Source organism: Coregonus clupeaformis, unplaced genomic scaffold (genome assembly GCF_020615455.1).
Source record: "Coregonus clupeaformis isolate EN_2021a unplaced genomic scaffold, ASM2061545v1 scaf1408, whole genome shotgun sequence".
NCBI classification, from domain to species: domain Eukaryota; kingdom Metazoa; phylum Chordata; class Actinopteri; order Salmoniformes; family Salmonidae; genus Coregonus; species Coregonus clupeaformis.
Genome location: NW_025534862.1, coordinates 99,323 through 127,160, shown reverse-complemented (window position 1 = coordinate 127,160; position 27,838 = coordinate 99,323). Strand labels below are relative to the sequence as shown.

General features: G+C 49.8%; 1 protein-coding gene across 1 annotated transcript in view; it reads left to right on the top strand.

Moving 5' to 3' along the window:
• LOC121561492 (cystic fibrosis transmembrane conductance regulator-like) overlaps nt 1-27,838 on the top strand; it is a 90,686-nt gene that overhangs the window by 11,318 nt on the left and 51,530 nt on the right. Inside the window, exons 6-15 of the mRNA XM_045218163.1 lie at nt 7,839-8,002; nt 8,619-8,744; nt 9,401-9,518; nt 9,823-9,951; nt 15,942-16,034; nt 17,248-17,424; nt 18,036-18,227; nt 24,316-24,410; nt 25,782-25,868; nt 26,292-26,844. Coding sequence (XP_045074098.1) covers nt 7,839-8,002; nt 8,619-8,744; nt 9,401-9,518; nt 9,823-9,951; nt 15,942-16,034; nt 17,248-17,424; nt 18,036-18,227; nt 24,316-24,410; nt 25,782-25,868; nt 26,292-26,844 — 1,734 coding nt within the window. The remainder of the gene's footprint in view (nt 1-7,838; nt 8,003-8,618; nt 8,745-9,400; nt 9,519-9,822; nt 9,952-15,941; nt 16,035-17,247; nt 17,425-18,035; nt 18,228-24,315; nt 24,411-25,781; nt 25,869-26,291; nt 26,845-27,838) is intronic.

The window sequence follows — 27,838 nt, the reverse complement described above, 5'->3', positions numbered from 1 at the left end:
GTTTAGCCAACAGTATGTAATTTAGCCGACAGTATGTAGTTTAGCCGACAGCATGTAGTTTAGCCGACAGTATGTAGTTTTTATTTTTTATTTTTTTTATTTCACCTTTATTTAACCAGGTAAGCCAGTTGAGAACAGGTTCTCATTTACAACTGCGACCTGGCCAAGATAAAGCAAAGTAGTGCAATAAAAACAACACAGAGTTACATATGGGGTAAAAAAAAAACATAAAGTCAGAAATACAACAGAAAATATATATACAGTGTGTGCAAATGTAGCAAGTTATGGAGGTAAGGCAATAAATAGGCTATAGTGCAGAATAATTACAATAGTATTAACACTGGAATGCTAGATGTGCAAGAGAGATTATGTGCAAATAGAGATACTGGGGTGCAAAGAGCTAATTAAATAACAATATAGGGATGAGGTAGTTGGGCGGGCTAATTTCAGATGGGCTGTGTACAGGTGCAGTGATCGGTAAGGTGCTCTGACAACTGATGCTTAAAGTTAGTGAGGGAGATAAGAGTCTCCAGCTTCAGAGATTTTTGCAATTCGTTCCAGTCATTGGCAGCAGAGAACTGGAAGGAATGGCGGCCAAAGGAGGTGTTGGCTTTGGGAATGACCAGTGAGATATACCTGCTGGAGCGCAGACTGCGGGTGGGTGCTGCTATGGTGACCAATGAGCTAAGATAAGGCGGGGATTTGCCTAGCAGTGATTTATAGATGGCCTGGAGCCAGTGGGTTTGACGACGAACATGTAGTGAGGACCAGCCAACAAGAGCGTACAGGTCACAGTGGTGGGTAGTGTATGGGGCTTTGGAGACAAAACGGATGGCACTGTGATAGACTACATCCAATTTGCTGAGTAGAGTGTTGGAGGCTATTTTGTAAATGACATCGCCGAAGTCAAGGACCGGTAGGATAGTCAGTTTTACGAGGGCATGTTTGGCAGCATGAGTGAAGGAGGCTTTGTTGCGAAATAGGAAGCCGATTCTAGATTTAACTTTGGATTGGAGATTCTTTATGTGAGTCTGGAAGTTGAGTTTACAGTCTAACCAGACACCTAGATATTTGTAGTTTAGCCGACAGTATATGGTTTAGCTGACAGTATGTGATTTAACCGACAGTATGTAATTTAACCGACAGTATGTAGTTTAACCGACAGTATGTAGTTTAGCCTACAGCATGTAGTTTAGCCGACAGCATGTAGTTTAGCCAACAGTATGTAATTTAACTGACAGCATGTAATTTAGCCAACAGTATGTAATTTAGCCGACAGCATGTAATTTAGCCGACAGTATGTAGTTTAGGCGACAGCATGTAGTTTAGCCGACAGCATGTAGTTTAGCCAACAGCATGTAGTTTAGCCCGACAGCATGTAGTTTAGCCGACAGCATGTAGTTTAGCCGACAGTATGTTGTTTAGCCGACAGCATGTAGTTTAGGCGACAGCATGTAGTTTAGCCGACAGCATGTAGTTTAGCCGACAGTATGTAGTTTAGCCAACAGTATGTAATTTAACCGACAGCATGTAGTTTAGCCAACAGCATGTAGTTTAGCCAACAGCATGTAGTTTACCGACAGTATGTTGTTTAGCCGACAGTATGTAGTTTAGGCGACAGCATGTAGTTTAGCCGACAGCATGTAGTTTAGCCGACAGCATGTAGTTTAGCTGACAGCATGTAGTTTAGCCCGACAGTATGTAGTTTAGCCGACAGCATGTAGTTTAGCTGACAGCATGTAGTTTGCCCGACAGTATGTAGTTTAGCCGACAGCATGTAGTTTAGCCCGACAGCATGTAGTTTCAGCCGAAGCATGTAGTTTAGCCGACAGCATGTAGTTTAGCCGACAGCATGTAGTTTAGCCGACAGTATGTAGTTTAGCCCGACAGCATGTAGTTTAGCCCGACAGCATGTAGTTTAGCCCGACAGCATGTAGTTTAGCCGACAGCATGTAGTTTAGCCAACAGCATGTAGTTTAGCCGACAGCATGTGTTTAGCTGACAGCATGTAGTTTAGCCGACAGTATGTAGTTTAGCCGACAGCATGTAGTTTAGCCCGACAGTATGTAGTTGCCGACAGCATGTAGTTTCAGCCGAAGCATGTAGTTTAGCCCGACAGCATGTAGTTTAGCTGACAGCATGTAGTTTAGCCGACAGTATGTAGTTTGCCGACAGCATGTAGTTTAGCTGACAGTATGTAGTTTAGCCGACAGCATGTAGTTTAGCCAACAGCATGTAGTTTAGCTGACAGTATGTAGTTTAGCCGACAGCATGTAGTTTAGCTGACAGCATGTCTATCCACACTTCTCAAGGAATGTGAAAACAGGGGTATTCAACCAGGGGTCTGCAGGGGATCTGCGGGAAAAAATAAGAAAAATACGTGATCTTATTGTATTATTTCAATGTTTTTATGAATATCGCTAACAACAACAGAATAAATACATTTTTTATTACATACCGACAGGAGAAAATAGGAGAATATCTTATTTCTAATGATGTCAACTTTATTTGTCAACTCTTAATATTGAGCAAATTACAGTCATTGGAGCCAATTACATTCACTGGACGTATATGACATAGGCTTAGAAAAAGCACACCCGCTAATAGGCTACCAGTCAATAGGCTACCTGGGGGTGTTGTCTCTGGGCCTCTCCTCTGTGTCATACAGCCGTGACAATGCGTCTGCCTTCACGTTCTTCGTACCCGGTATGTATGACAGTGTAAAATTGAATCGGGTGAAGAATAGGGCCCACCTGGCCTGGCGAGGATTCAGCCTCCTCGCTGCCCGGATGTACTCCAGGTTACGGTGGGAGCTGCGACCTTGCCAAAGCCCCGGATAAACCTCCGATAGTAGTTGGCGAAGCCAAGGAAGCGCTGCCCCTCCTTAACTGTGGTTGGAGTCGGCCAATTACGCACGGCTGAAATGCGATCTCCATCCATCTCCACACCTGAAGCGGTATCCGAGGAAGGAGACGGACTGCTGGAAAAACATACACTTCTCTGCCTTGGCATAAAGGTCATTTTCCAAGAGTCGGGCCAGCACTTTGCGAACCAGGGACACATGCTCGGTGCGCGTTGTGGAATACAACCAGAATGTAGACCGATGTAGACCACTACACAGCGACCAAGCATGTACCGAAACACCTCGTTCACAAAGGACTGGAAGACGGATGGAGCATTCATCAAACCGTAGGGCATCACCAGGTATTCATAATGCCCCGTGGTTGTGCTGAATGCTGTCTTCCACTCATCCCCCTCTCGGAAACGCACCAGGTAATACGCACTCCTGAGATCTAATTTGGTGAAGAAGCACGCCCCATGACGGAATGAGGGGGAGAGGATAACTAAATCTGATTGTCTCCTTAGTGGTCGATAATCAATGTACGGGCGCAGACCGCCGTCTTTCTTCTTCACAAAGAAGAAACTTCGAGGAGGCGGGTGAAGCGGAGGGACGTATATACCCCTGGCGCAGGGACTCGGTGACGTATGTTTCCATAGCCGCCATTTCAGCATGCGACAGTGGGTACAAATGACTCCTGGGAGGTACAGCGTCTACCCGGAGGTTTATTGCGCAATCCCCCGCCCGATGAGGTGGTAACTGGGTAGCCTGCGTTTTTGAAAACGTGTGCGCCAATTCGAGGGATTTCGGGGGAATGCGCACGGTGGAAGTACTGTCAAGACTTTCCACCATGGTTGCACCAACGGAAACACCTAGACACCTACCCTGACACTCTCGCGACCACCCTGCGAGAACCCTCTGCGGCCATGAGAAGGTGGGGTTGTGGAGTGCTAACCAAGGGATACCTTTTATTTTTATTTTTTATTTCACCTTTATTTAACCAGGTAAGCCAGTTGAGAACAAGTTCTCATTTACAACTGCGACCTGGCCAAGATAAAGCATAGTAGTGCGATAAAAACAACAACACAGAGTTACATATGGGGTAAAAAAACATAAAGTCAATAAAATACAACAGAAAATATATATACAGTGTGTGCAAATGTAGCAAGTTATGGAGGTAAGGCAATAAATAGGCTATAGTGCAAAATAATTACAATTAGTATTAACACTGGAATGCTAGATGTGCAAGAGATTATGTGCAAATAGAGATACTGGGGTGCAAAAGAGCAAAATAAATAACAATATAGGGATGAGGTAGTTGGGTGGGCTAATTTCAGATGGGCTGTGTACAGGTGCAGTGATCGGTAAGGTGCTCTGACAACTGATGCTTAAAGTTAGTGAGGGAGATAAGAGTGTCCAGCTTCAGAGATTTTGCAATTCGTTCCAGTCATTGGCAGCAGAGAACTGGAAGGAATGGCGGCCAAAGGAGGTGTTGGCTTTGGGAATGACCAGTGAGATATACCTGCTGGAGCGCAGACTACAGGTGGGTGCTGCTATGGTGACCAATGAGCTAAGATAAGGCAGGGATTTGCCTAGTTGTGATTTAAAGATGGCCTGGAGCCAGTGGGTTTGACGACGAACATGTAGTGAGGACCAGCCAACAAGAGCGTACAGGTCACAGTGGTGGGTAGTGTATGGGGCTTTGGAGACAAAACGGATGGCATTGTGATAGACTACATCCAATTTGCTGAGTAGAGTGTTGGAGGCTATTTTGTAAATGACATCGCCGAAGTCAAGGATCGGTAGGATAGTCAGTTTTACGAGGCATGTTTGGCAGCATGAGTGAAGGAGGCTTTGTTGCGAAATAGGAAGCCGATTCTAGATTTAACTTTGGATTGGAGATTCTTAATGTGAGTCTGGAAGGAGAGTTTACAGTCTAACCAGACACCTAGGTATTTGTAGTTGTCCACATACTCTAGGTCAGACCCGTCGAGAGTGGTGATTCTAGTCGGGTGGGCGGGTGCCAGCAGCGTTCGATTGAAGAGCATGCATTTCGTTTTACTAGTGTTTAAGAGCAGTTGGAGGCTACTGAAGGAGTGTTGTATGGCATTGAAGCTCGTTTGGAGGTTTGTTAACACAGTGTCCAATGAAGGGCCAGATGTATACAAAATGGTGTCGTCTGCGTAGAGGTGGATCTGAGAGTCACCAGCAGCAGGAGCGACATCATTGATATACACGGAGAAAAGAGTCGGCCCAAGAATTGAACCCTGTGGCACCCCCATAGAGACTGCCATAGGTCCAGACAACAGGCCCTCCGATTTGACACACTGAACTCTATCTGAGAAGTAGTTGGTGAACCAGGCGAGGCAGTCATTTGAGAAACCAAGGCTATTTAGTCTGCCAATAAGAATGCGGTGGTTGACAGAGTCGAAAGCCTTGGCCAGGTCGATGAAGACGGCTGCACAGTACTGTCTATTATCGATGACCAGCTCGGAAACCGGATTGCATAAGCGGAGAAGGTACGGTGGGATTCGAAATGGTCGGTGATCTGTTTGTTAACTTGGCTTTCAAATACTTTCGAAAGGCAGGGCAGGATGGATATAGGTCTGTAACAGTTTGGATCTAGAGTGTCACCCCCCTTTGAAGAGGGGGATGACCGCGGCAGCTTTCAATCTCTGGGGATCTCAGACGTTACGAAAGAGAGGTTGAACAGACTAGTAATAGGGGTTGCGACAATTTCGGCGGCTAGTTTTAGAAAGAAAGGGTCCAGATTGTCTAGCCCAGCTGATTTGTAGGGGTCCAGATTTTGCAGCTCTTTCAGAACATACCTAATACCACAGGGAAAGCAGAGGACTCAGTAATAAAAAAAAAGTGATCTGCTCACAATGAGTCTTCTGGGTAATCATGGTGATTGGTGCAGGAACTTCCTGAACAAACCCGGACCCTTATGGTCGACTATCAAGTGCTCTGATGGGGAGTGGAATGGATAGGGGAACCAGTGAAATGCGTAGACGGCGTGAGAATGCCCTGTCCATAAAGTTCCCAGCTGCGCCTGAATCGACTAGCGCCTTACACTGGGGAACTACCATGTGATCGGGAAAGTAGATAGGTAGGGTACAGTGCGCAGCAGAGGGCTCTGAATGAGTGTGGGTGTTGGATACCTGGGGTGATGCGAGAGTGACCTGCCTGCCGCCTCCAGACCCAAAAGAACGCTGACGACAACGTGTGGTGTACTGTCCCTTCGTGCCACCAGAGTGGCACTGTCGCTGTCGTCCTCCACTCTCTCGGACGGCGGCTACCACCCAGCTCCATCAGCTCGGGAACCGAGTCGGCCAGGGTGGGAACGGGCTGACCCCTTCCAGGACGTCCTCTGGCTGCCAGCAGGTTGTCCAAATGGATGGCCATGTACACCAGTTGCGTGAAGGACAACATGGTGTCCCGGCAGGCCAGCTCCCGTCGGACGTCCTCCCGCAGATGGCACCGGAAATGGTCGATCAGGACCCGCTCGTTCAACCCGGACCCCGCTGCAAGAGTCCGAAACTCCAACGCGAAGTCCTGCGTGGTCCTCGTCCCCTGCCTCAGGTGGATCAGCCGTTCGTCCGCCTCTCGACCCTCGGGCGGGTGATCGAAGACCGACCGAAAGAGGCGAGCGAACTCCCCGTAGTTCTCCAATGCAGCTCCTTCTTTGTTCCAAACCACGTCGTCCCACTCCAGGGCTTTCCCCGAGAGGCAGGAAACGAGGACGGACACCTTCTCCCACTCCGATGGTGCCGGCCTGATGCTGGAGAAGTAGAGCTCCAGTTGGAGGAGGAATCCTTGGCAGAGCGCCGCCGTCCCGTCGAACTCCCATGGTCGGGATATCTGGATCCCTACGGGTGCTGGGGTGTGGGTGGATGGATCCGGTTGGCCAGCTGGTCTCGACAGATCGGGTCCTTTCCTCTCCAGGCGTTGGACGAACAGAATAACCCGATCCATCGCTTCCCCCAAGCTGGCCAGCATCGTGGAATGCTCCTGGACCCATGCCACGACTCCAGGCATGCGCTCCTCTCCCGCTGACTCCATAGCGGGTGGGTGATTCTGTGATGAGTGTGATTAGAAGGAGAGTTTATTCCGTCGTACACAGTTGCGCTCGATAGCGACCACAAAATACAGGCACAGGGGAACAATCTACCCCGGCAATACAAGGTACGGGTAGCTCCAACAAAATACAGGCACAGGGGAAATATCTACCCCGGCAATACAAGGTACGAGTAGCTCCACCGAGCTACACTCAATTCACATAAAACAATCACCCACAAGGACAAGGGGGCAGAGGGAACACTTATACACAGACTAATGAGGGGATATGAACCAGGTGTGTGTAATTGACAAGACAAGACAAATGGAATGATGATATATGGAGCGGCAGTGGCTAGTAAGCCAGTGACGACGAACGCCGAAACCTGCCCGAACAAGGAGGGGAGGCAGCCTCTGCGGAAGTCGTGACACTACCAGTCAATAGGCTACCAGTCTACCAGTGCGGCATGTGCTGCTGGCTGCTGGTAAGCTTTCTTGACTTGGACATACATTTTTGCCAACACATGGCTAACCTTTGTTAAACCAGCTAAACAGCTGCTCTTAGCGAAAATGTGTTTGTAGTTACTTTTCTAGCTAATATGTTATGTTAAAGTTTACAATTCCTCTTCCATTTAAAATGTGGGAGGTCAAAATAATGAAAAACGATCTACCAAATTATTCATTTTAAAATGTTGATTACTTGTGACATTATCATTTACCTGATGATAAGACAACACGTGTAAAAAATTTTTTTTGCTAATGTATGATAGGGGTCCCTGGGTTGCCGGTTTGCCTGGTAGGGTTGAAGACCCCTGGTCTAAAATATGTCGTTTTTTTTGTGTGTGCTTGTGTGTGCGCTTGTGTGTGTGTGTGTGTGGTCTGTGTACATATACATGTTACTGCCTGTGTCTTCTCTTCATACATTCATCTGTATGTGTTGCAGAGTCTTGGCCTGGCCCACTTTGTGTGGATCACCCCTCTGCAGTGTATCCTGTGTGTGGGGTTGATCTGGGAGCTGATCGAGGTGAATGGTTTCTGTGCCCTGGCTGCCCTCACCCTGCTGGGCATCATACAGGCCTGCCTCTCCCAGAAGATGGGGCCTCACAGGTGGGTACTGGACCGTACAGGAGTTCACACACACACACGCACACACACGTACACGTACACACACACTGTGCTCTCTAGATGGGTCTGTACAAGACAGGTAGCCCTGATCTCCACCAGTGATCTCATCTTACCCACAGAGAACAGAACGGCATGGCCTGTGCCCCTGAGAAATGTCAACAAAGTGGGAAACCGTGCCTATTCAGACATGCACAACTTTCACTGTTCCATACAAAACTCTTTGATCCAGAAATAAATCTTGTTAATTAACATCCAAACCCGTTAGGTCTTCATGTTTATGTTCTCAGCCATCTCTCTGAAGTTGAAAAGTCTCATTAATTGTATCAATATGGTGTGTGTGTGTCTTATTCTCTGTGTGTGTGTGTGTGTGTACATGTGTCTTATTCTGTGTGTGTGTGTGTGAGTGTGTGTGTGTACATGTGTCTTATTCTGTGTGTGTGTGTGTGTGTGTGTGTGCGTACGTGTGTCTTGTTCTGTGTGTGTGTGTGTGTGCGTGCGTGCGTACATGTGTCTTATTCTGTGTGTGTGTTTGTGTGTGTGTGTGCGTACGTACGGGTGTCTTATTATGTGTGTGTGTGTGTGTGGATCCTATTATCAGGCAGAAAAGAGCAGGGATGATCAGCAGGCGTCTGGCTCTGACCTCAGAGATTGTAGAGAACATCCACTTAGTGAAGGCCTATGGCTGGGAGGAGGTGATGGAGGACATCATCAAGAACATCAGACAGTAAGACACACCAAACACTCCATAACCTAACTATAACCTAATACTGTACATCAACAGAGACAAGTGATCTAACAAGCAATGTTCAGGGCAACGATCCCAGAGCTATAGGGAAAGTGGTCATGCTTTGACTCTATTGTATAACTCTAATACTCTAACGTGAAAAGTCATGTTAGCAACACGAACCCATCGACCCGAGATCTTCTGGGAACTAAAAACAGTTAGTTGGGATAGATGATCTGTGACTCTCATTAACGAGATTCCCATCAAGATAATTTCACTTCACTTCCATTAAATATGACTCAAAGCTCAAAGGAAGGATTAATTGTGGTCTATGATCATGACACATGACTTTCACAAACAAAGCCAATCAGAGCAACAATCCTGCATTGTGTAGTCCAGCCAATGAACGGAGAGATCTATCCTTGACGTGTGATGTTTTTTGTTATACAATCCTTGAGTAAATTGCCAATGATCAATGTTTAATCCCTGTCTGATTTTGGAGAATTTTGGGCTAAATCCATAATTTGATTTCCCTTTGGCTGTTTGTCCACCTATTTATGCCATCAAGTACATGACAGGATGTCTTGTAACCTTGTCTAGGCAGATTGTGACATAAAATATGGTCGCCCCCCACCTCTCCTCTCTCCCCCTCCCAGGGATGAGATGACGTTGACGAGGAAGATTGGTTCTCTGCGTTACTTCTACAGTGCCTCCTACTTCTTCTCTGCCATCCTGGTCATTGTGTCAGCCATCGTGCCCCATGCCCTCAGCAAGGTACTTTTCCCCACTGGTCTATATATATATTTATATCAAATCTGATTGACTTGTGATGTTTTTGATGTTGTGAGTATTTGTTTTGTATTTGTATTGTTGACAAAGTATGACAAATTAATTTCCTCTTGTGGATTAATAAAGGACCTGTTCTTATCTGTTTTACTACGAAACATAGAAACACACAATTTTCACATACATATGTAGCCACTGGTATTGTGCTGGATATAATGAATATGAGGTAAAAGATCTGTGAAATACTCCCATTGGGGATTAATAAAGTACAATCTGAATGGGGTCTATCCAGGGCATCATCCTGAGAAGTATCTTTACCACCGCCTCCTACTGCATGGTGCTCCGTATGACCCTCACCAGACAGCTGCCTGGCTCTATACAGATGTGGTACGACACCCTGGCGCTGGTCACAAAGATAGAGGTGAGGCGGTTATGCGTACTTGGGCATGGGAGGAAAAGACGGATGGGGGGACGGGAGAGGGGAGAGGGATGGGGGAGGACAGGGGGAGAAAAGAGGGGTGGGGGAGAGGTCAGGGAGCAGAAAAAGGGATGGGGGGGAGGGGGAGGGGATGGGGATGGGGAGGACAGGGGGAGGGGAGAGGGGTGGAGGGAGGACAGGGGAGGAGAGAGGAGTGGGGAGGTTGGGGAGGGGAGGGATGGGGGAGAGAGGGGTGGAGAGGAGAGAGGGTGGGGGAGGAGGGAGGATGGGGATGGGGAGGACAGGGGGAGGAGAGGGTGGGGGAGGACAGGGAGAGGGGAGGAGTGGGGAGGTTGGGGAGGGATGGGGAGAGAGGGTGGAGAGGAGAGAGGGGTGGGGGGGAAAGGGGGAGGGAGGGGGTGGGGGGAGGCAGGGGGGGGGGGGGGGAGGTTGGGGGAGGAGGGATGGGGGGGAGAGGGGGTGGAGAGGAGGAGGGGAGGGGAGAGGGTGGGGGAGGGGATGGGGATGGGGGGACAGGGGAGAGGGGAGAGGGGTGGGGGAGGACAGGGGGAGAAGAGAGGAGTGGGGAGGTTGGGGGGGAGGGAGGGGGAGAGAGGGTGAGAGGAGAGGGGTGGGGGAGGAAAGGGGGAGGGGAGGGGGTGGGGGGAGGACAGGGGGAGGGAGAGGGGTGGAGGGAGGACAGGGGGAGGAGAGAGGAGTGGGAGGTTGGGGAGGAGGATGGGGGAGAGAGGGGTGGAGAGGAGAGAGGGGTGGGGAGAAAGGGGGAGGGGAGAGGGGTGGGGGGAGGACAGGGGGAGGAGAGAGGACAGCGTCAGAGGAGAGGGGTGAGGAGAGGAAAGGGGGAGTGAGAGGGGTAGGGGGAGTGAGAGGGATACGGGGAGGAAAGGGGGGAGAGGAGAGGGGTTAGGGGAGGACAGGGGGGGGGGAGAGGGGTGGGGGGAGGACAGGGGAGGGGAGTAAGAGGGTACGGGGAGGAAAGGGGGAGGGTGGGGAGGGGGGAGAGGGTGGGGGAGGAAAGGGGGAGGGGAGAGGGGTGGGGGGAGGACAGGGGAGGGGGAGTAAGAGGGGTGCACGGGAGGAAAGGGAGAGGGGTGGGGGAGGAAAGGGGGAGGAGAGGGGGTGGGGGAGGACAGGGGAGGGGGAGTAAGAGGGTACGGGGAGGAAAGGGGGAGGAGAGGGGTGGGGGAGGAAAGGGGAGGAGAGGGTGGGGGAGGACAGGGGAGGGAGAGGGGGTGCAGGGGAGGGAGGGGGTGGGGGAGGACAGGGGGAGGGAGAGGGGTGGGGGGAGGACAGGGGGAGGAGAGGGGCAGGGGGAGAGAAGGGGGAGGGAGTAGAGGGGTTGGGGAGGAAAGGGGAGGGAGAGGGGTGGGGGAGGACAGGGGGAGGGAGAGGGGTGGGGGAGGACAGGGGGAGAGGGGTGGGGAGGACAGGGGAGGGGAGAGTGCGGGGGAGAGGGGAGGGGGAGTAAGAGGGGTTAGGGGAGGACAGGGGAGTGAGAGGGATACGGGGAGGAAAGGGGGGAGGGAGAGGGGTGGGGGGAGGACAGGGGGGGGGAGAGGGGTGGGGGGGGAGGACAGGGGAGGGGAGAGGGTGGGGGGAGAGGGGGAGGGGAGAGGGGTGGAGGGGAGGGAGAGGGGGGGGAAAGGGGGAGGGAGAGGGGTGGGGGAGGACAGGGGAGGGAGAGGGGTGGGGGGAGGACAGGGGGAGTGAGAGGGGTGTGGGGGAGGACAGGGGAGTGAGAGGGGTGTGAGAGGACAGGGGGAGTGAAGAGGGGTGGGGGGAGGACAGGGGGAGGAGAGGGGTGTGGGGAGGACAGGGGGAGTGAGAGGGGTGTGGGGAGGACAGGGGGAGTGAAGAGGGGTGGGGGGAGGAAAGGGGAGGGGAGGGGGTAGGGGGAGGAAAGGGGAGGGGAGAGGGGTGGGGGGGGACAGGGGGAGGGGGAGAGGGGTGGGGGAGGACAGGGGGGGGGGGGGGGGAGAGGGGGTGGGGAGGACAGGGGGAGTGAAGAGGGGGTGGGGGGAGAGGGGAGGGGAGAGGGGGTAGGGGGGGGGACAGGTGAGGGGGGTGGGAGGACAGGGAGTGAAGGGGGTGGGGGGAGGACAGGGGAGTGAAGAGGGGGGGGGAAGGGGGGGAGGGGGTGGGGGGAGGAAAGGGAGGGAGAGGGGTGGGGGGAGGACAGGGGAGGGGAGAGGGGTGGGGGGAGGACAGGGGAGGGGAGGGGTACGGGGGAGAGAAGGGGGAGGGGGATAAGAGGGGTTAGGGGAGGACAGGGGAGTGAGAGGGGTGGGGGGAGGAAGGGGGAGGGGGAAGAGGGGTTAGGGGAGGACAGGGGGAGGGAGAGGGGTCGGGGAGAGAAGGGGGAGGGGTAAGAGGGGTTAGGGGAGGACAGGGGAGTGAGAGGGTAGGGGGAGGAAGGGGGAGGGGGAGTAAGAGGGTTAGGGAGGACAGGGGGAGTGAGGGGTGCAGGGAGGAAAGGGGGAGGGGAGAGGGGTGGGGGGAGGACAGGGGGAGGGGAGAGGGGTGGGGGACAGGAGGGAGAGGGGTGGGGGACAGGGGGAGAGGGGTGGGGGGAGGACAGGGGGAGGGAGAGGGTGGGGGGAGAGGGGAGGGGAGAGGATGGGGAGGGGGGAGGGGAGAGGGGTGGGGGGGAGGGAGGGGGTGGGGGAGGACAGGGGGGTGAGAGGGGTGGGGGGAGGACAGGGAGTGAGAGGGGTGTGGGGAGGACAGGGGAGTGAAGAGGGGGTGGGGGAGGACAGAGTGAGAGGGGTGTGGGGAGGACAGGGGGAGTGAGAGGGGTGTGGGGAGGACGGGGAGTGAAGAGGGGTGGGGAGGAAAGGGAGAGGGAGGGTAGGGGGAGGAAAGGGAGAGGGGAGAGGGGTGGGGGGGACAGGGAGAGGGGTGGGGAGGACAGGGGGGAGGGGGGGAGAGGGTAGGGGGAGGACAGGGGGGAGGAGGTGGGGGAGGACAGGGGGAGTGAGAGGGGTGTAGGAGGCAGGGGGAGGAGAGGGTGGGGGGGAGGGAGAGGGGGTAGGGGGAGGGCAGGGGGAGAGGGGTGGGGGGAGGACAGGAGGGAGAGGGTAGGGGGAAGAAGGGGGAGGGGGAGGGGCAGGGGAGGAAAGGGGGAGGGGGGGGAGGGGAGAGGGGTGGGGGAGGACAGGGGAGTGGAGAGTGCCGGGGGAGAGAAGGGGGAGGAGTAGAGGGGTACGGGGAGGAAAGGGGGAGGGGAGAGGGGGTGGGGGGGAGGACAGGGGGAAGGGAGAGGGGTGGGGGGAGGAGGGGGAGGGAGAGTTGGGAGGACAGGGGGAGGGGAGAGGGGTGGTGGGAGCAGAGGGATGGGGGAGGACAGGGGAGGGGGAGAGGGGTGGTGGGAGAGGGGATGGGGGAGACAGGGGAGGGAGAGGGGGGTGGGGGGAGGACAGGGGGGGAGAGGGGTGGGGAGGAAGGGGGAGGGGAGAGGGGTGGTGGGAGGACAGGGGGAGGGAGGGGGTGGGGAGCAGAGGGGTGGGGGGAGGACAGGGGAGGAGAGGGGTGGGGGAGGACAGGGGGAGGGGAGAGGGGTGGGGGGAGAAGGGGGGGGGAGAGGGTGGGGGAGGACAGGGGGAGGGGGGGTGGTGGGAGCGAGGGATGGGGGAGGACAGGGGAGGGGAGAGGGGTGAAGGGATGGGGGGAGGACAGGGGGAGGGAGGGGGGTGGGGGGGGGGGGGGGGGGGAGGGGTGGGGGAAGAGGGGTGGGGGGAGGACAGGGGGAGGGGAGAGGGGTGGGGGGAGGACAGGGGGAGGGAGAGGGTAGGGGAGGACAGGGGGAGGGGAGAGGGGTGGGGGGAGGACAGGGGGAGGGGAGAGGGGTGGGGGGAGGGGAGAGGGGTGGGGGGAGGACAGGGGGAGGGAGAGGGGGTGGGGGGAGGGAGAGGGGTAGGGGGAGGAAGGGGGAGGAGAGGGGGTGGGGGAGGACAGGGGGAGGGGGAGAGGGGGGGTGGTGGGAGCAGAGGGATGGGGGGAGGACAGGGGGAGTGAAGAGGGGTGGATGGGGTTTTGAATGTTCCATCCAGATGCAGTACAGTATGCTGGAACTTTGGGTCATCGTTGAAGTAGGCATTTAACTTGGGTAGAGTCTGGTAGAAGGCTGTAATAGTTGGGAGTGGGCCGTGGAAAATGAAAAGAAGATGTTGGATGGAGTTGGCTTGGAGAAGCACAGTCATTGATACTGTATATAATGTAAAATGTATAGACTTGAGGAGAGGAAGTGGAGGGGAAAGGAGTGCTTGTTAACAGAAGTTGATGATAACTCTGGTTTTGTCATTGTCAGTGTTCCCGAAGGTTATGTCAGTGTCCCCAAAGGTTATGTCAGTGTCCCTGAAGGTTATGTCAGTGTCCCTGAAGGTTATGTCAGTGTCCCTGAAGGTTATGTCAGTGTCACCGAAGGTTATGTCAGTGTCCCCGAAGGTTATGTCAGTGTCCCTGATGGTTATGTCAGTGTCCCTGATGGTTATGTCAGTGTCCCTGATGGTTATGTCAGTGTCCCCGAAGGTTATGTCAGTGTCCCCGAAGGTTATGTCAGTGTCCTCGAAGGTTATGTCAGTGTCCTTGAAGGTTATGTCAGTCTCCCCGAAGGTTATGTCAGTGTCCCTGAAGGTTATGTCAGTTCTGGTGTGTTTTTGTCAGTATCTTAAGAAGACTCATAAGAATTGGCAAACAAACACACACACACACACACACACACACACACACACACACACACACACACACACACACACACACACACACACACACACACACACACACACACACACACACACATGTACACAAATGCATGTTCAGACATGCTGATTATGTCCCCTATATTCATTTAGCAGCAGCGTTTTAAAAAATAAAAATAATATCATTTTTGGGATGTTAGAGTGTTTTCAGTGTAAACTTAAACGACTAAAACCAGATATAAAGTATTTAGAGATAATGGAGCTATATATTTTTGAATAAGATTTTTGAAAAACAATCACCAAAATAAAAACTAGACAGTCAAGGAGAATCTAAAATTCCAAAAATGTCATGGCATGGGGCCCTCATTGATTTTGGTATTATGTTTGAGTCACTCATGTAGCATAAAACACGGCATAAGCCAAGGCAAAATGTGTAGAATTGCAGGAAATTAGCTTTAAAACAGCAACATTTTGTCTCTGTTGCCAGGAGGAGGTCCTTTAAAAATGTTGGTCGGAGACAGCGCAATTGGCCACGCCCACTACCACACTAACTTTGCCACCACAAAAATCCTAGGGGAAACACTGCAGACGCGCACACACGCACACACACACAGGCAACCCCACACGCACGCGCAGGCATTCAATCACACGCACAAAGAGGAAGTAGAAGCTACCTGTTTGATTTAATGGACTCATCTTTCCAGTCCAACATCTGGAATCCAAAACACCAACTGCACCCCAAGACACATACATGCCCTTCATACCGCCTTGCCATAAGGCCCATCAAGAAATAGAGAGAGAGAGACAGACACACGTCATCCATGGCCAAAAAGCCATATTAGGGTCACAGTACAGTTGTTGTTGTGTCAGTCTTATCAGGGATTCCTCTCTATCTCCTGAACATGTTGTCTATTCTGTCTACGAGCCACTACTGCACAGGACACTACAGTAGGACAACACATGTTGTCTATTCTGTCTATGAGCCACTACGGTTTGTTCTCCACTGTGAATGTGTGAATGTGTGTGTGTGTGTGTGTGTGTGTGCTTGCGTGATTGTTTGTGTGTGTGAGAGTGCGTCTGTGCGTGTGTGTGCGTGTGTGTGCGTGTGTCTGTGTCTGTGTCTGTGTCTGTGTCTGTGTGTGTGTGTGTGTGTGTGTGTGTGTGTGCATGCGTGTGTGTGTATTGAGTTGACTTGTTGTTGCCAAGATAATATTCTTGTCTGTTTCAATTTGTAACATATTAGTGGTTTTAACTCTTGTTTTGTCTGTCCTGTAGGAATACCTCTGTAAAGAGGAGTACAAAGTATTGGAGTACAACCTGACCACCACTGAGGTAGAGCTGGTCAACGTGACTGCCTCCTGGGATGAGGTACGTGTGTGTGTGTGTGCATTCTATTCTATTCTTCCTGATGATAATCCTAGTATTGTGTAGGTAAAAGGCAATTCATCATCATGACCACAGAACAACGTTATCAGTTTGAAGTGTCGCAGGCAGTACATTTAACTTTATGGACACATTTTATGGCCATCCCAAGTAGGTAGAAAATAATTTGTGTTCAGATGCTTTGTGCACTAATTTAGATAACTAACACCAATGCAATGCTACACGGTGGTAAACTATACCAAATCCATCTCTATGCTGGGAAAATCTGGTTAGGAATCCATTCATTTATCACACCCAGGATTATATCCCAGTGTCTCCTCTTCCCGTGAAAGTTATTTTGGGAATAGGCCAGAGGTGTCCGACTGGTCTTTATTGTGGACTGCGTGTACGTCAGCTCATTTGAATATGAATGTGACGCAGTGTAAGCTATGGAAATGACAGAAGCCCTTAGAAGAGCACTGACCCATAAAACGTCACCCAGGTCAATGATTAAACGAACCAACCAGGGAGCTTCACTATTTCTCTCCTACAGAAGTCTCACTCTCACCAGTGATTTGATTTCTATGGAAATGTTGATGGATTAGACATTTTAGGTCTTTTTTCTTTGGGGCCCAAGAGTCTCCTATTTCTCAGTGATTCCCAGAATCTTGAAAAGAAATGACAAAAAAATACTTTACTCATCTTTCTAATTGTCGGACACATTTCAGCATAAAGCCGTCATCAGAGCATTTTATCACTAGTCTGTTTTCCCCTTTATGCCCAAATAGTATTCCTAATACAAACAGAGCTGTACACACATGAGCTCACTCTTTCAGACAAGCTGGTCTGGTCATATTGTATGAGAGAAATGTACATTTGATGTAATGTAAAGCTATTTCTGACCCCTCTCTCTCTCTCTCTCTCTCTCTCTCTCTCTCTCTCTCTCTCTCTCTCTCTCTCTCTCTCTCTCTCTCTCTCTCTCTCTCTCTCTCTCTCTCTCTCTCTCTCTCTCTCTCTCTCTCTCTCTCTCTCTCTCTCTCTCTCTCTCTCTCTCTCTCTCTCTCTCTCTCTCTCTCTCTCTCTCTCTCTCTCTCTCTCTCTCTCATCCTCTTTCTCCCTCCCCCCCCTCTCTCCCCCTTCTCTCTTTCTCCCCCTACTCTCTCTCCCTCTTTCCCTCCTTTCCTCTATTTCTCCCCCCAACTCTCTTCCCCCTCTCCAGGGTATCGGAGAGTTGTTTGAGAAGATAAAGCAGGAGAACAAGTCTAACGGCCATCCTAACGGTGACGTAGGGCTGTTCTTCACCAACCTATATGTTACACCCGTCCTCAAGAACATCAGCCTGTACCTGGAGAAGGGACAGATGCTGGCGGTGGCTGGATCCACCGGCTCAGGAAAGGTAGCACTACCACTCACTGTCTGTCTGGGAACACTGGAGTGGACGGAGGAGGTCTGGGCCTTTTGTAGTTTACTTTATTGGGTTAATTTGATTTGACAGGAACAATGTACGTTAATCAACATTTCTTTAAATGTACCAACTGCAGTCCCTGTAATTCTCATATCTCACTATGTCATAGGGTCTTCCATTCCAACGATTAGCCTAATATTGACGTTTTCTACTGGAAACACAAAGAAGCGAGTGTTTCCGGTGGAAAATGTTAATAGTAGGCTAGTGGAAGACCCTGGATAAAAACTGGTTATAAATGCGTTTTTAGATAGCGACAGACACATTTTTCCTGCCAACTGGTAAGTAGTGTTCCTAGAAATTGTAGCTTTTGTTGACGGGCAAAAAAAGATCGGGTGAAAACGGACACTTTGGGTTAGGGTTATTTTCCATTGCCAGGCACCAGAGAGATGCGCAACTAAGGGAGTCCAAAAATGTCAGCCCAATGTCCCAACAGACTCCCGAAGTTGCGTCCGGAAGCTTACACACACACTAATGTGTGTCTTCCATAGAGATAAAATGTTATTTTATGTGTCTTTTGTCTTTAATTCTGTGTCTCCCCCCAGAGTTCCCTGCTGATGATGATCCTGGGAGAGCTGGTCCCGTCTGAGGGGAAGATCAGACACAGCGGACGGATCTCCTTCTCCCCCCAGACCTCCTGGATCATGCCCGGAACCATCCGTGACAACATCCTGTTTGGTCTGACCTACGACGAGTTCCGCTACACCTCTGTCATCAAGGCCTGTCAGCTGGAGGAGGTACGGTGGACTGAAATATGTAAACTCGTTGTTTGTGTGTTGGTTGTTAGCTTGGTTAGAATTCCTTTGGTCTCAGGTCTGGTCTTTGATGTAGTAGCGTCAGATGTTTCTTTACTTTTTCTGCTTTCCTTTGTCTTTGCTTTCTTTTCGACCGTTCTCGCTAATTTTTATTTTACCTGAATAGTTTTCTTCTACTCTCTCAACCTCCCCCTGTTCTGTTGCTACTCTCTCAACCTCCCCCTGTTCTGTTGCTACTCTCTCAACCTCCCCCTGTTCTGTTGCTACTCTCTCAACCTCCCCCTGTTCTGTTGCTACTCTCTCAACCTCCCCCTGTTCTGTTGCTACTCTCTCAACCTCCCCCTGTTCTGTTGCTACTCTCTCAACCTCCCCCTGTTCTGTTGCTACTCTCTCAACCTCCCCCTGTTCTGTTGCTACTCTCTCAACCTCCCCCTGTTCTGTTGCTACTCTCTCAACCTCCCCCTGTTCTGTTGCTACTCTCTCAACCTCCCCCTGTTCTGTTGCTACTCTCTCAACCTCCCCCTGTTCTGTTGCTACTCTCTCAACCTCCCCCTGTTCTGTTGCTAATCATTCCTAACCCAATTCTCTCTCCTTCTCCCTTGACTCATATGTTCTACTTGGCTGTCTACCCAGGAGCCTTTGTGAGGCGTTGATGTGTCATATTTCTCCAGTTTATACACACACACACACACACACACACACACACACACACACACACACACATGAACACACACACACACACAAACTAACACACACGCAAACACAATCCTGTCCCGTCCCTGTGTGGAGCCCCAGTGTAAGGTGGTGGGCAGTGTGTTCAAAGTGCTGCCTCAGCAGGGGGGCCTTGTCCCTGGATTACTGTCCCAGACACTCCCGTTGCCATGGACACACCACATTATGTCATTGGGACGGAATATCAGCTTGCTCAGAGTCACAGGCATTGATGTAGACTAGACTAGAGCATTCATTGTCAATCTGTGTATCTGTGTATATTTAGGATCAGGAGTTTTTCCCTGACTACGTGACCTGACCAGAAAACTCTGGGCACCAGAGCTACTATACAGTAGCAATCATTGGTTTTACATTTAGACTTCTGAGAAGGCATGAAAATGATTAAAGTGGCAAATTGGCACCACTCATGCCCTGGGGTATTGATGATTTGCCACAGATAATGTGGATGGTGTGTTACACAAATCAAATCAAATCAAATGTTATTTGTCACATGCGCCGAATACAACCGGTGTAGACCTTACAGTGAAATGCTTACTTACAAGCCCTTAACCAACAATGCAGTTTTAAGAAAGAATACCAACAAAAATCACAAAAAAATACAATATAAAATAATACGAAATAAAAGTAACAAATAATTAAAGAGCAGCCGTAAAAATAACAATAGCGAGGCTATATACAGGGGGTACCGGTACAGAGTCAATGTGCGAGGCACTGGTTAGTCGAGGTAATTGGGGTAATATGTACATGTATGTAGAGTTATTAAAGTGACTATGCACAGATAATAAACAGAGGGTAGCAGCAGCGTAAAAGAGGGGTGGGGGGCAATGCAAATAGTCTGGGTAGCCATTTGATTAGATGTTCAGGAGTCTTATGGCTTGGGGGTAGAATCTGTTTAGAAGCCTCTTGGACCTAGACTTGGCGCTCCGGTACCGCTTGCCGTGCGGTAGCAGAGAGAACAGTCTATGACTTGGGTGGCTGGAGTCTTTGACAATTTATAGGGCCTTCCTCTGACACCGCCTGGTATAGAGGTCCTGGATGGCAGGAAGCTTGGCCCCAGTGATGTACTGGGCCGTACGCACTACCCTCTGTAGGGCCTTGCGGTCGGAGGCCGAGCAGTTGCCATACCAGGCAGTGATGCAACCAGTCAGGATACTCTCGATGGTGCAGTTGTAGAACCTTTTGAGGATCTGAGGACCCATGCCAAATCTTTTCAGTCTCCTTAGGGGAAAGGGCTTTGTCGTGCCCTCTTCACGACTGTCTTGGTGTGCTTGGACCATGCTAGTTTGTTGGTGATGTGGACACCAAATAACTTGAAGCTCTCAACCTGCTCTACTACAGCCCTGTCGATGAGAATGGGGGGCGTGCTCGGTCCTCTTCATTTTCCTGTAGTCCACAATCATCTCCTTTGTCTTGATCACGTTGAGGGAGAGGTTGTTGTCCTGGCACCACACTGCCAGGTCTCTGACCTCCTCCCTATAGGCTGTCTTGTCGTTGTCGGTGATCAGGCCTACTGCTGTTGTGTCATATGGCAAACGTAATGATGGTGTTGGAGTCGTGCCTGGCCATGCAGTCATGAGTATAGGAGGGGACTGAGCACGCACCCCTGAGGGGCCCCCGTGTTGAGGATCAGCGTGGCGGATGTGTTATTACCTACCCTTACCACCTGGGGGCAGCCCGTCATGAAGTCCAGGATCCAGTTGCAGAGGGAGGTGTTTAGTCCCAGGGTCCTTAGCTTAGTGATGAGCTTTGAGTGCACTATGGTGTTGAACGCTGAGCTGTAGTCAATGAATAGCATTCTCACATAGGTGTTATTTTTGTCCAGGTGTGAAAGGGCAGTGTGGAGCGCAATAGAGATTGCATCATCTGTGGATCTGTTGGGGCGATATGCAAATTGGAGTAGGTCTAGGGTTTCTGGGATAATGGTGTTGATATGAGCCATGACCAGCCTTTCAAAACACTTACATTTAGCAGACGCTCTTATCCAGAGCGACTTACAGTTAGTGAAAACATATATATTTTTTTTTATACTGGCCCCCCGTGGGAATCGAACCCACAACCCTGGCGTTGCAAATGCCATGCTCTATCAACTGAGCTACATCCCTGCCGGCCATTCCCTCCCCTACCCTGGGCCAATTGTGCGCCGCCCATGAGTCTCCCGGTCGCGGCCGGCTGCGACAGAGCCTGGATTCGAACCAGGATCTCTAGTGGCACAGTTAGCACTGCGATGCAGTGCCTTAGACCACTGCGCCACTCAGGAGTACACTTTATGGCTACAGACGTGAGTGCTACGGGTCGGTAGTTATTTAGGCAGGTTATTTTAGTGTTCTTGGGCACAGGGAATATGGCGGTCTGCTTGAAACATGTTGGTATTACAGACTCAGACAGGGAGAGGTTGAAAATGTCAATGAAGACACTTGCCAGTTGGTCAGCGCGTGCTCGGACGTCCTGGTAATCCGTCTGGCCCTGCAGACCTGTTTAAAGGTCTTACTCACATCGGCTACGGAGAGCGTGATCACACAGTCATCTGGAACAGCTGATGCTCTCATGCATGTTTCAGTGTTACTGGCCTCGAAGCGAGCATAGAAGTAATTTAGCTTGTCTGGTAGGCTCGTGTCACTGGGCAGCTCGCGGCTGTGCTTCCCTTTGTAGTCTGTAATAGTTTGCAAGCCCTGCCACATCCGACGAGCATCAGAGCCGGTGTAGTACGATTCAATCTTAGTCCTGTATTGACGCTTTGCCTGTTTATTGGTTCGTCAGAGTGCATAGTGGAATTCCGGGTTAGAGTCCCGCTCCTTGAAAGCGGCAGCTCTATCCTTTAGCTCAGTGCGGATGTTGCCTGTAATCCATAGCTTTGGTTGGGGTATGTACGTACAGTCACTGTGGGGACGACGTCATCGATGCACTTATTGATGAAACCAGTGACTGATGTGGTATACTCCTCATTGCCATCGAAAGAATCCCGGAACATATTCCAGTCTGTGCTAGCAAAACAGTCCTGTAGCTTAGCATCTGCTTCATGGACCACTTTTTTATTGACCGAGTCACTGGTGCTTCCTGCTTCAGTTTTTGCTTGTAAGCAGGAATCAGGAGGATAGAATTATGGTCAGATTTTCCAAATGGAGGGCGAGGGAGAGCTTTGTATGCGTCTCTGTGTGTGGAGTAAATGTGGTCTAGAGTTTTCTTCCCTCTGGTTGCACATTTAACATGCTGGTAGAAATGAGGTAAAACGGATTTAAGTTTCCCTGCATTAAAGTCCTCGGCCACTAGGAGCACTGCCTCTGGATGAGTGTTTTCCTGTTTGCTTATGGCCGTATACAGTTCATTGAGTGTGGTCTTAGTGCCAGCTTCGGTTTGTGGTGGTAAATAGACAGCTATGAAGAATATAGATGAAAACTCTCTTAGTAGATAGTGTGGTCTACAGCTTATCATGAGATACTCTACCTCAGGCAAGCAAAACCTAGAGACTTCCTTAGATATCGTGCACCAGCTGTTGTTTACAGATATACGTAGACCGCCACCCCTTGTCTTACCAGTGGCTGCTGTTCTATCCTGACGATACAGTATATAACCCACCAGCTGTATGTTATTCATGTCATCGTTCAGCTACGACTCGGTGAAACATACGATATTACAGTTTTTAATGTCCCGTTGGTAGGATATTCGTGCCTGTAGTTCGTCCACTTTATTATCAAGCGATTGTAAATTGGCCAATAGTATCGATGGCAAAGGCAGATTAGCCACTCGTCGCCGGCTCCTAACCAAGCACCCCGATCTCCTTCCGCGATATCTCCTTTTCTTTCTACTGCGAATGACAGGGATGAGGGGCCTGTCGGGTGTCTGGAGCAAATCCCTCTCATCCGACTCATAAAATAAAAATTATTCATCCAGTTCAAGGTGAGTAATCGCTGTTCTGATGTCCAGAAGCTCTTTTCGTTCATAAGAGACGGTAGCAGCAACATTATGTACAAAATAAGTTACAAACAATGCGAAAAAACACACAAAATAGCACGGTTGGTTAAGAGTCCATAAAACGGCAGCCATCACTCAATGGCTGTTTGACCAACAACAGGGTGTGTTTAAAGCAAACACTACTGTGTGAACCTATTTTAACGCTTTGACAGCTCACGATAGTGACCGTTCCCTCTTTTGTAACTGTAATGTTTACCTTTTTCCAAACTGTCAATTGAGTGACTTTAGAAGAGTCATGAATATAACATCTCTCAAAGTGAGTGATATGACAAAAGCAATCTGGTATATGTGGTCTGAGACAGAGAGAAAAGAGAGACACCTGTTTCTGTGTGCCCAGACGAATCAGACTGTGTTTAGTGGGCTTGTGATTGTGCTGCAGTCTATTGTTGCCTGTCCTAGGACCAGACAACTACCATGGGTGGGCTGTATCTTGTAAACCCCAAGCATTGTACACATTAGCCCTTAGTTAGCTTGTATGTTTCAGCTCTAGCCTGACAGTGGATACGTTCCAAATGGCACCATATTCCCTATAAAGTGCACTACACCTGGTCAAAAATAGTGCACTATATAGGGAACAGGGTGCCATTTGGGATGCATCCAGTGGCTTTGTTCAGTATGAGACACACAAGGTGCTTTTTTCCACTTGCTGTGTTTTACGACCTGTTAAACAACCTGTTAATTTAATTCCCAATGCCTTCCTTTCGGACAGCAGAAGTTTCAAAAGGTAGGCGGTTTTATGACTGTGTTCCATCACTGTATGACTCAATTCATTATTTTACATGTTGGTGTACATGTGTTTCAGATGTTTGAGTTTGAAATAATCTACCTAATAATGAACAATTCATCAGCTGTGGTCGTTTGTGATGTTTTTCATACTCATATTTCAGTGTTTCTTGTTTGGTATTGTTTGGTATGTGGCGCAATTAGACTTTTGAAATCCAACCATTGTGTCTTTCAGCTAGGGTACTTATACTGTAAATATATATATTATTTTGAAATAGCTTTAATGTGGAAAAGGAATTGGATTTGCAAAACTCAACAGGTTGTACATTTTCACCAGGCCTCAGGTTAATTTAATTTCACATTTAAACAATTGACAGAAACTAGGGACGTTGAACTGAGTCTTTGCCCAGTTTGTTGTCAACATTCTTTCAGGAGTAATAGACGTAAACAAACTGCTTGTTTAGATTTCTTTAGCTGCCATCTCAGTCTGTTATGTCTGCTAAGGTATTGAACTTTTGATTTTGTTTTCCTTGACAGATTTAGTAGGGCTATGATGTCCCTACTCCCCTACATTTCATATTTCAGTTTTTGATTTGTGTGTGTGCGTCTCAAACATGTATCTAAACCCCTGCTGCTCTCCCCTCAGGATCTGGCCCTGCTGCCGGAGAAAGACAAGACGCCCCTTATGGAGGGAGGGGTGACCCTTAGTGGAGGTCAGAGGGCGAGGATAGGTCTGGCCAGGTACGTACCTGTACACACACACCTGTCTTTCAGCACGTATCACTCACCCCAGCACCTGTCACCATGGTAACGTTAATTCATGAAGTCTCCTCCGTTCAATATAAAAGACCCAAGATATGTTTAGTCACTCACTCTATGATCTACTCGGCAAAACACTGTGGTGGATTTCTTAAAGTCATGACTGGTGTTGTGACTCGTTAAATGTACTCTTGAAGGAAGAATCCATTTTGTGTTGTTTTGCCCTGGAGACTCCTGGTATGGGACGGTGTATGGATAGTGATTCCTGGTCATAATGCCCTATGAAAAATATGATTACTACAGTATCAATATCTTTTTTCATCTGACTGTTAGTTCAGCTTAGAGGTCTTCTCGGGTACAAAAAGTTGGACCCGGACCCGATAAGGGAACCCGGACCCGAACGGACCCAGAACAATCAGACTCGACCCGAAGGCACCCAGCGACAACCAGACCTAGACCCGACCCGTTCCCTAATGGGTCCGGGTCTAGACCCGAGTGACAAAAAAATTATGTTTATCAGTCAAGTTGCTCTTCTTGTTAACGAATAGGTCTGTATATGTTGGCTAGGCCTTCTATAAGTCAATAAATTAACCTTATTAGCGTAAAAGAAATATGCTATAGGCATATCTGCATTGCTTGCTGTTTAGGTTTAAGGCTGTGTGTCTGTATATGCACTTTGTGACATCTGCTGATAAATAATATATGCAGAGCCCTGGTCGGGTCCACTCTTGTCTATCAGCTGTAAATGTAGACCCAAGACCCGATTACAATCAAACAGGACCTGACACGGACCCGAACAAAAAGTTCGAATTTTGGACCCAGACCCGCTCAAGTCTCGGGTATTTGGGTTCGGGTGGACCCGTGAAGACCTCTAGTCCAGCTCCTATAACTGTAGTGTTTTATAATCTAATATTGCCGGTGCTTCTGCAACCTTTTTCTTACTCCCATTGAACCTCTATGTCTAGTCCAACGTTCCGACATATGCATTATTTATTGGTTTTATAGTCCCGGGTCTCCATTTGCTCCCACTTAACTGAGAGAGCATCACTGTCATTTTGGCTAGATTGTCATTGTAAATGTATCACTTAAACTGAGTTGAATCCCACAGGGACTTGACTTCCTAATTTACAAGCCTGTTTGATTTATTACCTACTTCCATTTATGTTTGTGTGTGTATCTCTGTGTGTGTGTGTGTATCTGTGTGTGTATCTCTGTGTGTGTGTGTGTGTGTGTGTGTGTGTGTGTGTGTGTGCGTGTGCATGTGTGTGTGTATCTGTGTGTGTGTGTGCATGTGTATGTGTGTGTGTATCTCTGTGTGTGTGTGTGTGTGTGTGCGTGTGTGTGCTTTTACAGAGCTGTGTACAAAGACGCTGACCTCTACCTGTTGGATTCGCCTTTCACCCACCTGGACATTGTGACGGAGAAAGCGATCTTTGAGAGGTCTGTCTGTGGCTCAACACTGAGGATTTCATATGGGCTGGGGTCTGTGAGATGGGGGTGGGGGATGGAATGGTTGGAATGGGCTGGGTGAATGGTTAAGGAGAAGAGAGAAGGTTAAGGTTGCATCTTTCTTGTTGTCTTTGACCTATTGAGAAATTGGGTTAGGTGGTGAAGTGTGAGGGGCGATCAAAGGGCTTTTTGTGGAAATGTCTCTTTCTGTCTGACATGAATGATCTTTGATCTAATTTCGGACATTTGTGTTATCAGCATCTTCCCTCCCAGAAATGAGGGCAAGCACAGGATTGAACAGCAATGTGAAACTTATCATCTCTTTTTACTTGTTTTCCAAAGGTCACTTCATGCCTGTCTGTTAAAGTAAAAGTTGATAAATTAACAAAGGATACATGTGTTTTCTCTTGCCAGGTGTCTGTGTAAACTGATGTCCTCCAAGACTCGTATTGTGGTCACCAGTAAGCTGGACCACCTTAAGAGAGCGGACAAGATCCTTCTGCTTCACAACGGAGTGTGTTATTTCTACGGCTCCTTCTCCCAGCTGCAGGCCCAGAGACCAGACTTCAGCTCCCTGCTCCTGGGCCTGGAGGCCTACGATAACATCAACGCCGAACGCCGCAGCTCCATCCTCACCGAGACACTCCGACGCGTCTCCATCGACGAATCCGCTGTCCTCCGTGGCCCCGAGCCCATCCGCCAGTCCTTCCGCCAGCCCCCGCCATCAGTCATCAACGGCAACACAGGACCTCAAGGCATCACCATCGCCGGGGGCGACGGTCTCACAGATGCGGAGAAACGTAAACAGTCGATTATCTTAAATCCATTAGCAGCGGCACGTAAGTTCTCCTTCATTGGTACTGGGCCCCAAAACAGCCAGGCTCCGCCCCCAGGGTCCACCACCATCGAGGACGGCGTGCGGGAGCTGTCAGAGAGGAAGTTCTCTGTGGTCCCCGAGGACGATCAGGTGAGGGTGCTTTTCTATTTTTTATTTACATAGTGCTCTTAGAGTTCGGTAATATCGGGGGAGTGGAGGTGTCTCTTTATTAACAACAGCTGGTGTGCGATCTCTAATATTAAGGAAGTCTCAAGGTTCTGCTCGCCTGAGTTAGAATACCTCATGAAACACTGTAGACCATAACATTTACCAAGAGCGTTTTCATATGTATTTTTCATAGCTGTCTATTTACCAACACAAACTGATTCTGGCACTAAGACCGCACTCAACGAGCTGTATAGGGCCATAAGCAAACTCCTAGTGGCTTGTGATTTTAATGCAAGGAGACTGAAATCCGTTTGACCTCATTTCTACCAGCATGTCACCTGTGCAACTAGAGGGATAAAAACTCTAGACCACCTTTACTCCACACATAGAGACGCATCCAAAGCTCTCCCCCGCCCTCCATTTGGCAAATCGAACCATAACTCTATCCTCCTGATTCCTGCTTACAAGCAACAACTCAAATGGGAAGTACCAGGGACGTGCTCAATACAAAAGTGGTCCATGAAGCAGATGCTAAGCTACAGGACTGTTTCGCTAGCACAGACTGGAATATGTTCCGGGATTCATCCGATGGCATTGAGGAGTTTACCACATCAGTCACCGGCTTCATTAATATGTGCATTTGACGACGTTGTCCCCACAGTGACCATACATACATATCCCAGCAAGGTGCCATGGATTTCTGGGAACATCCACATTGAGCTAAAGACTAGAGCTGCCGCTTTCAAGGAGCAGGACACTAATCCGGAAGCTTATAAGAAATCCTGCTACGGCTTCCGACGAACCATCAAACAGGCAAAGCGTCAATACAGGACTAAGATTGAATCCTACTACACCGGCTCTGATGCGCATCGGATATGGTAGAGCTTGCAAACTATCATGGATTACAAAGGGAAACCCAGCCGAGAGCTGCACAGTGACCGAGCCTACCAGACGAGCTAAATGCCTTCTATGCTCG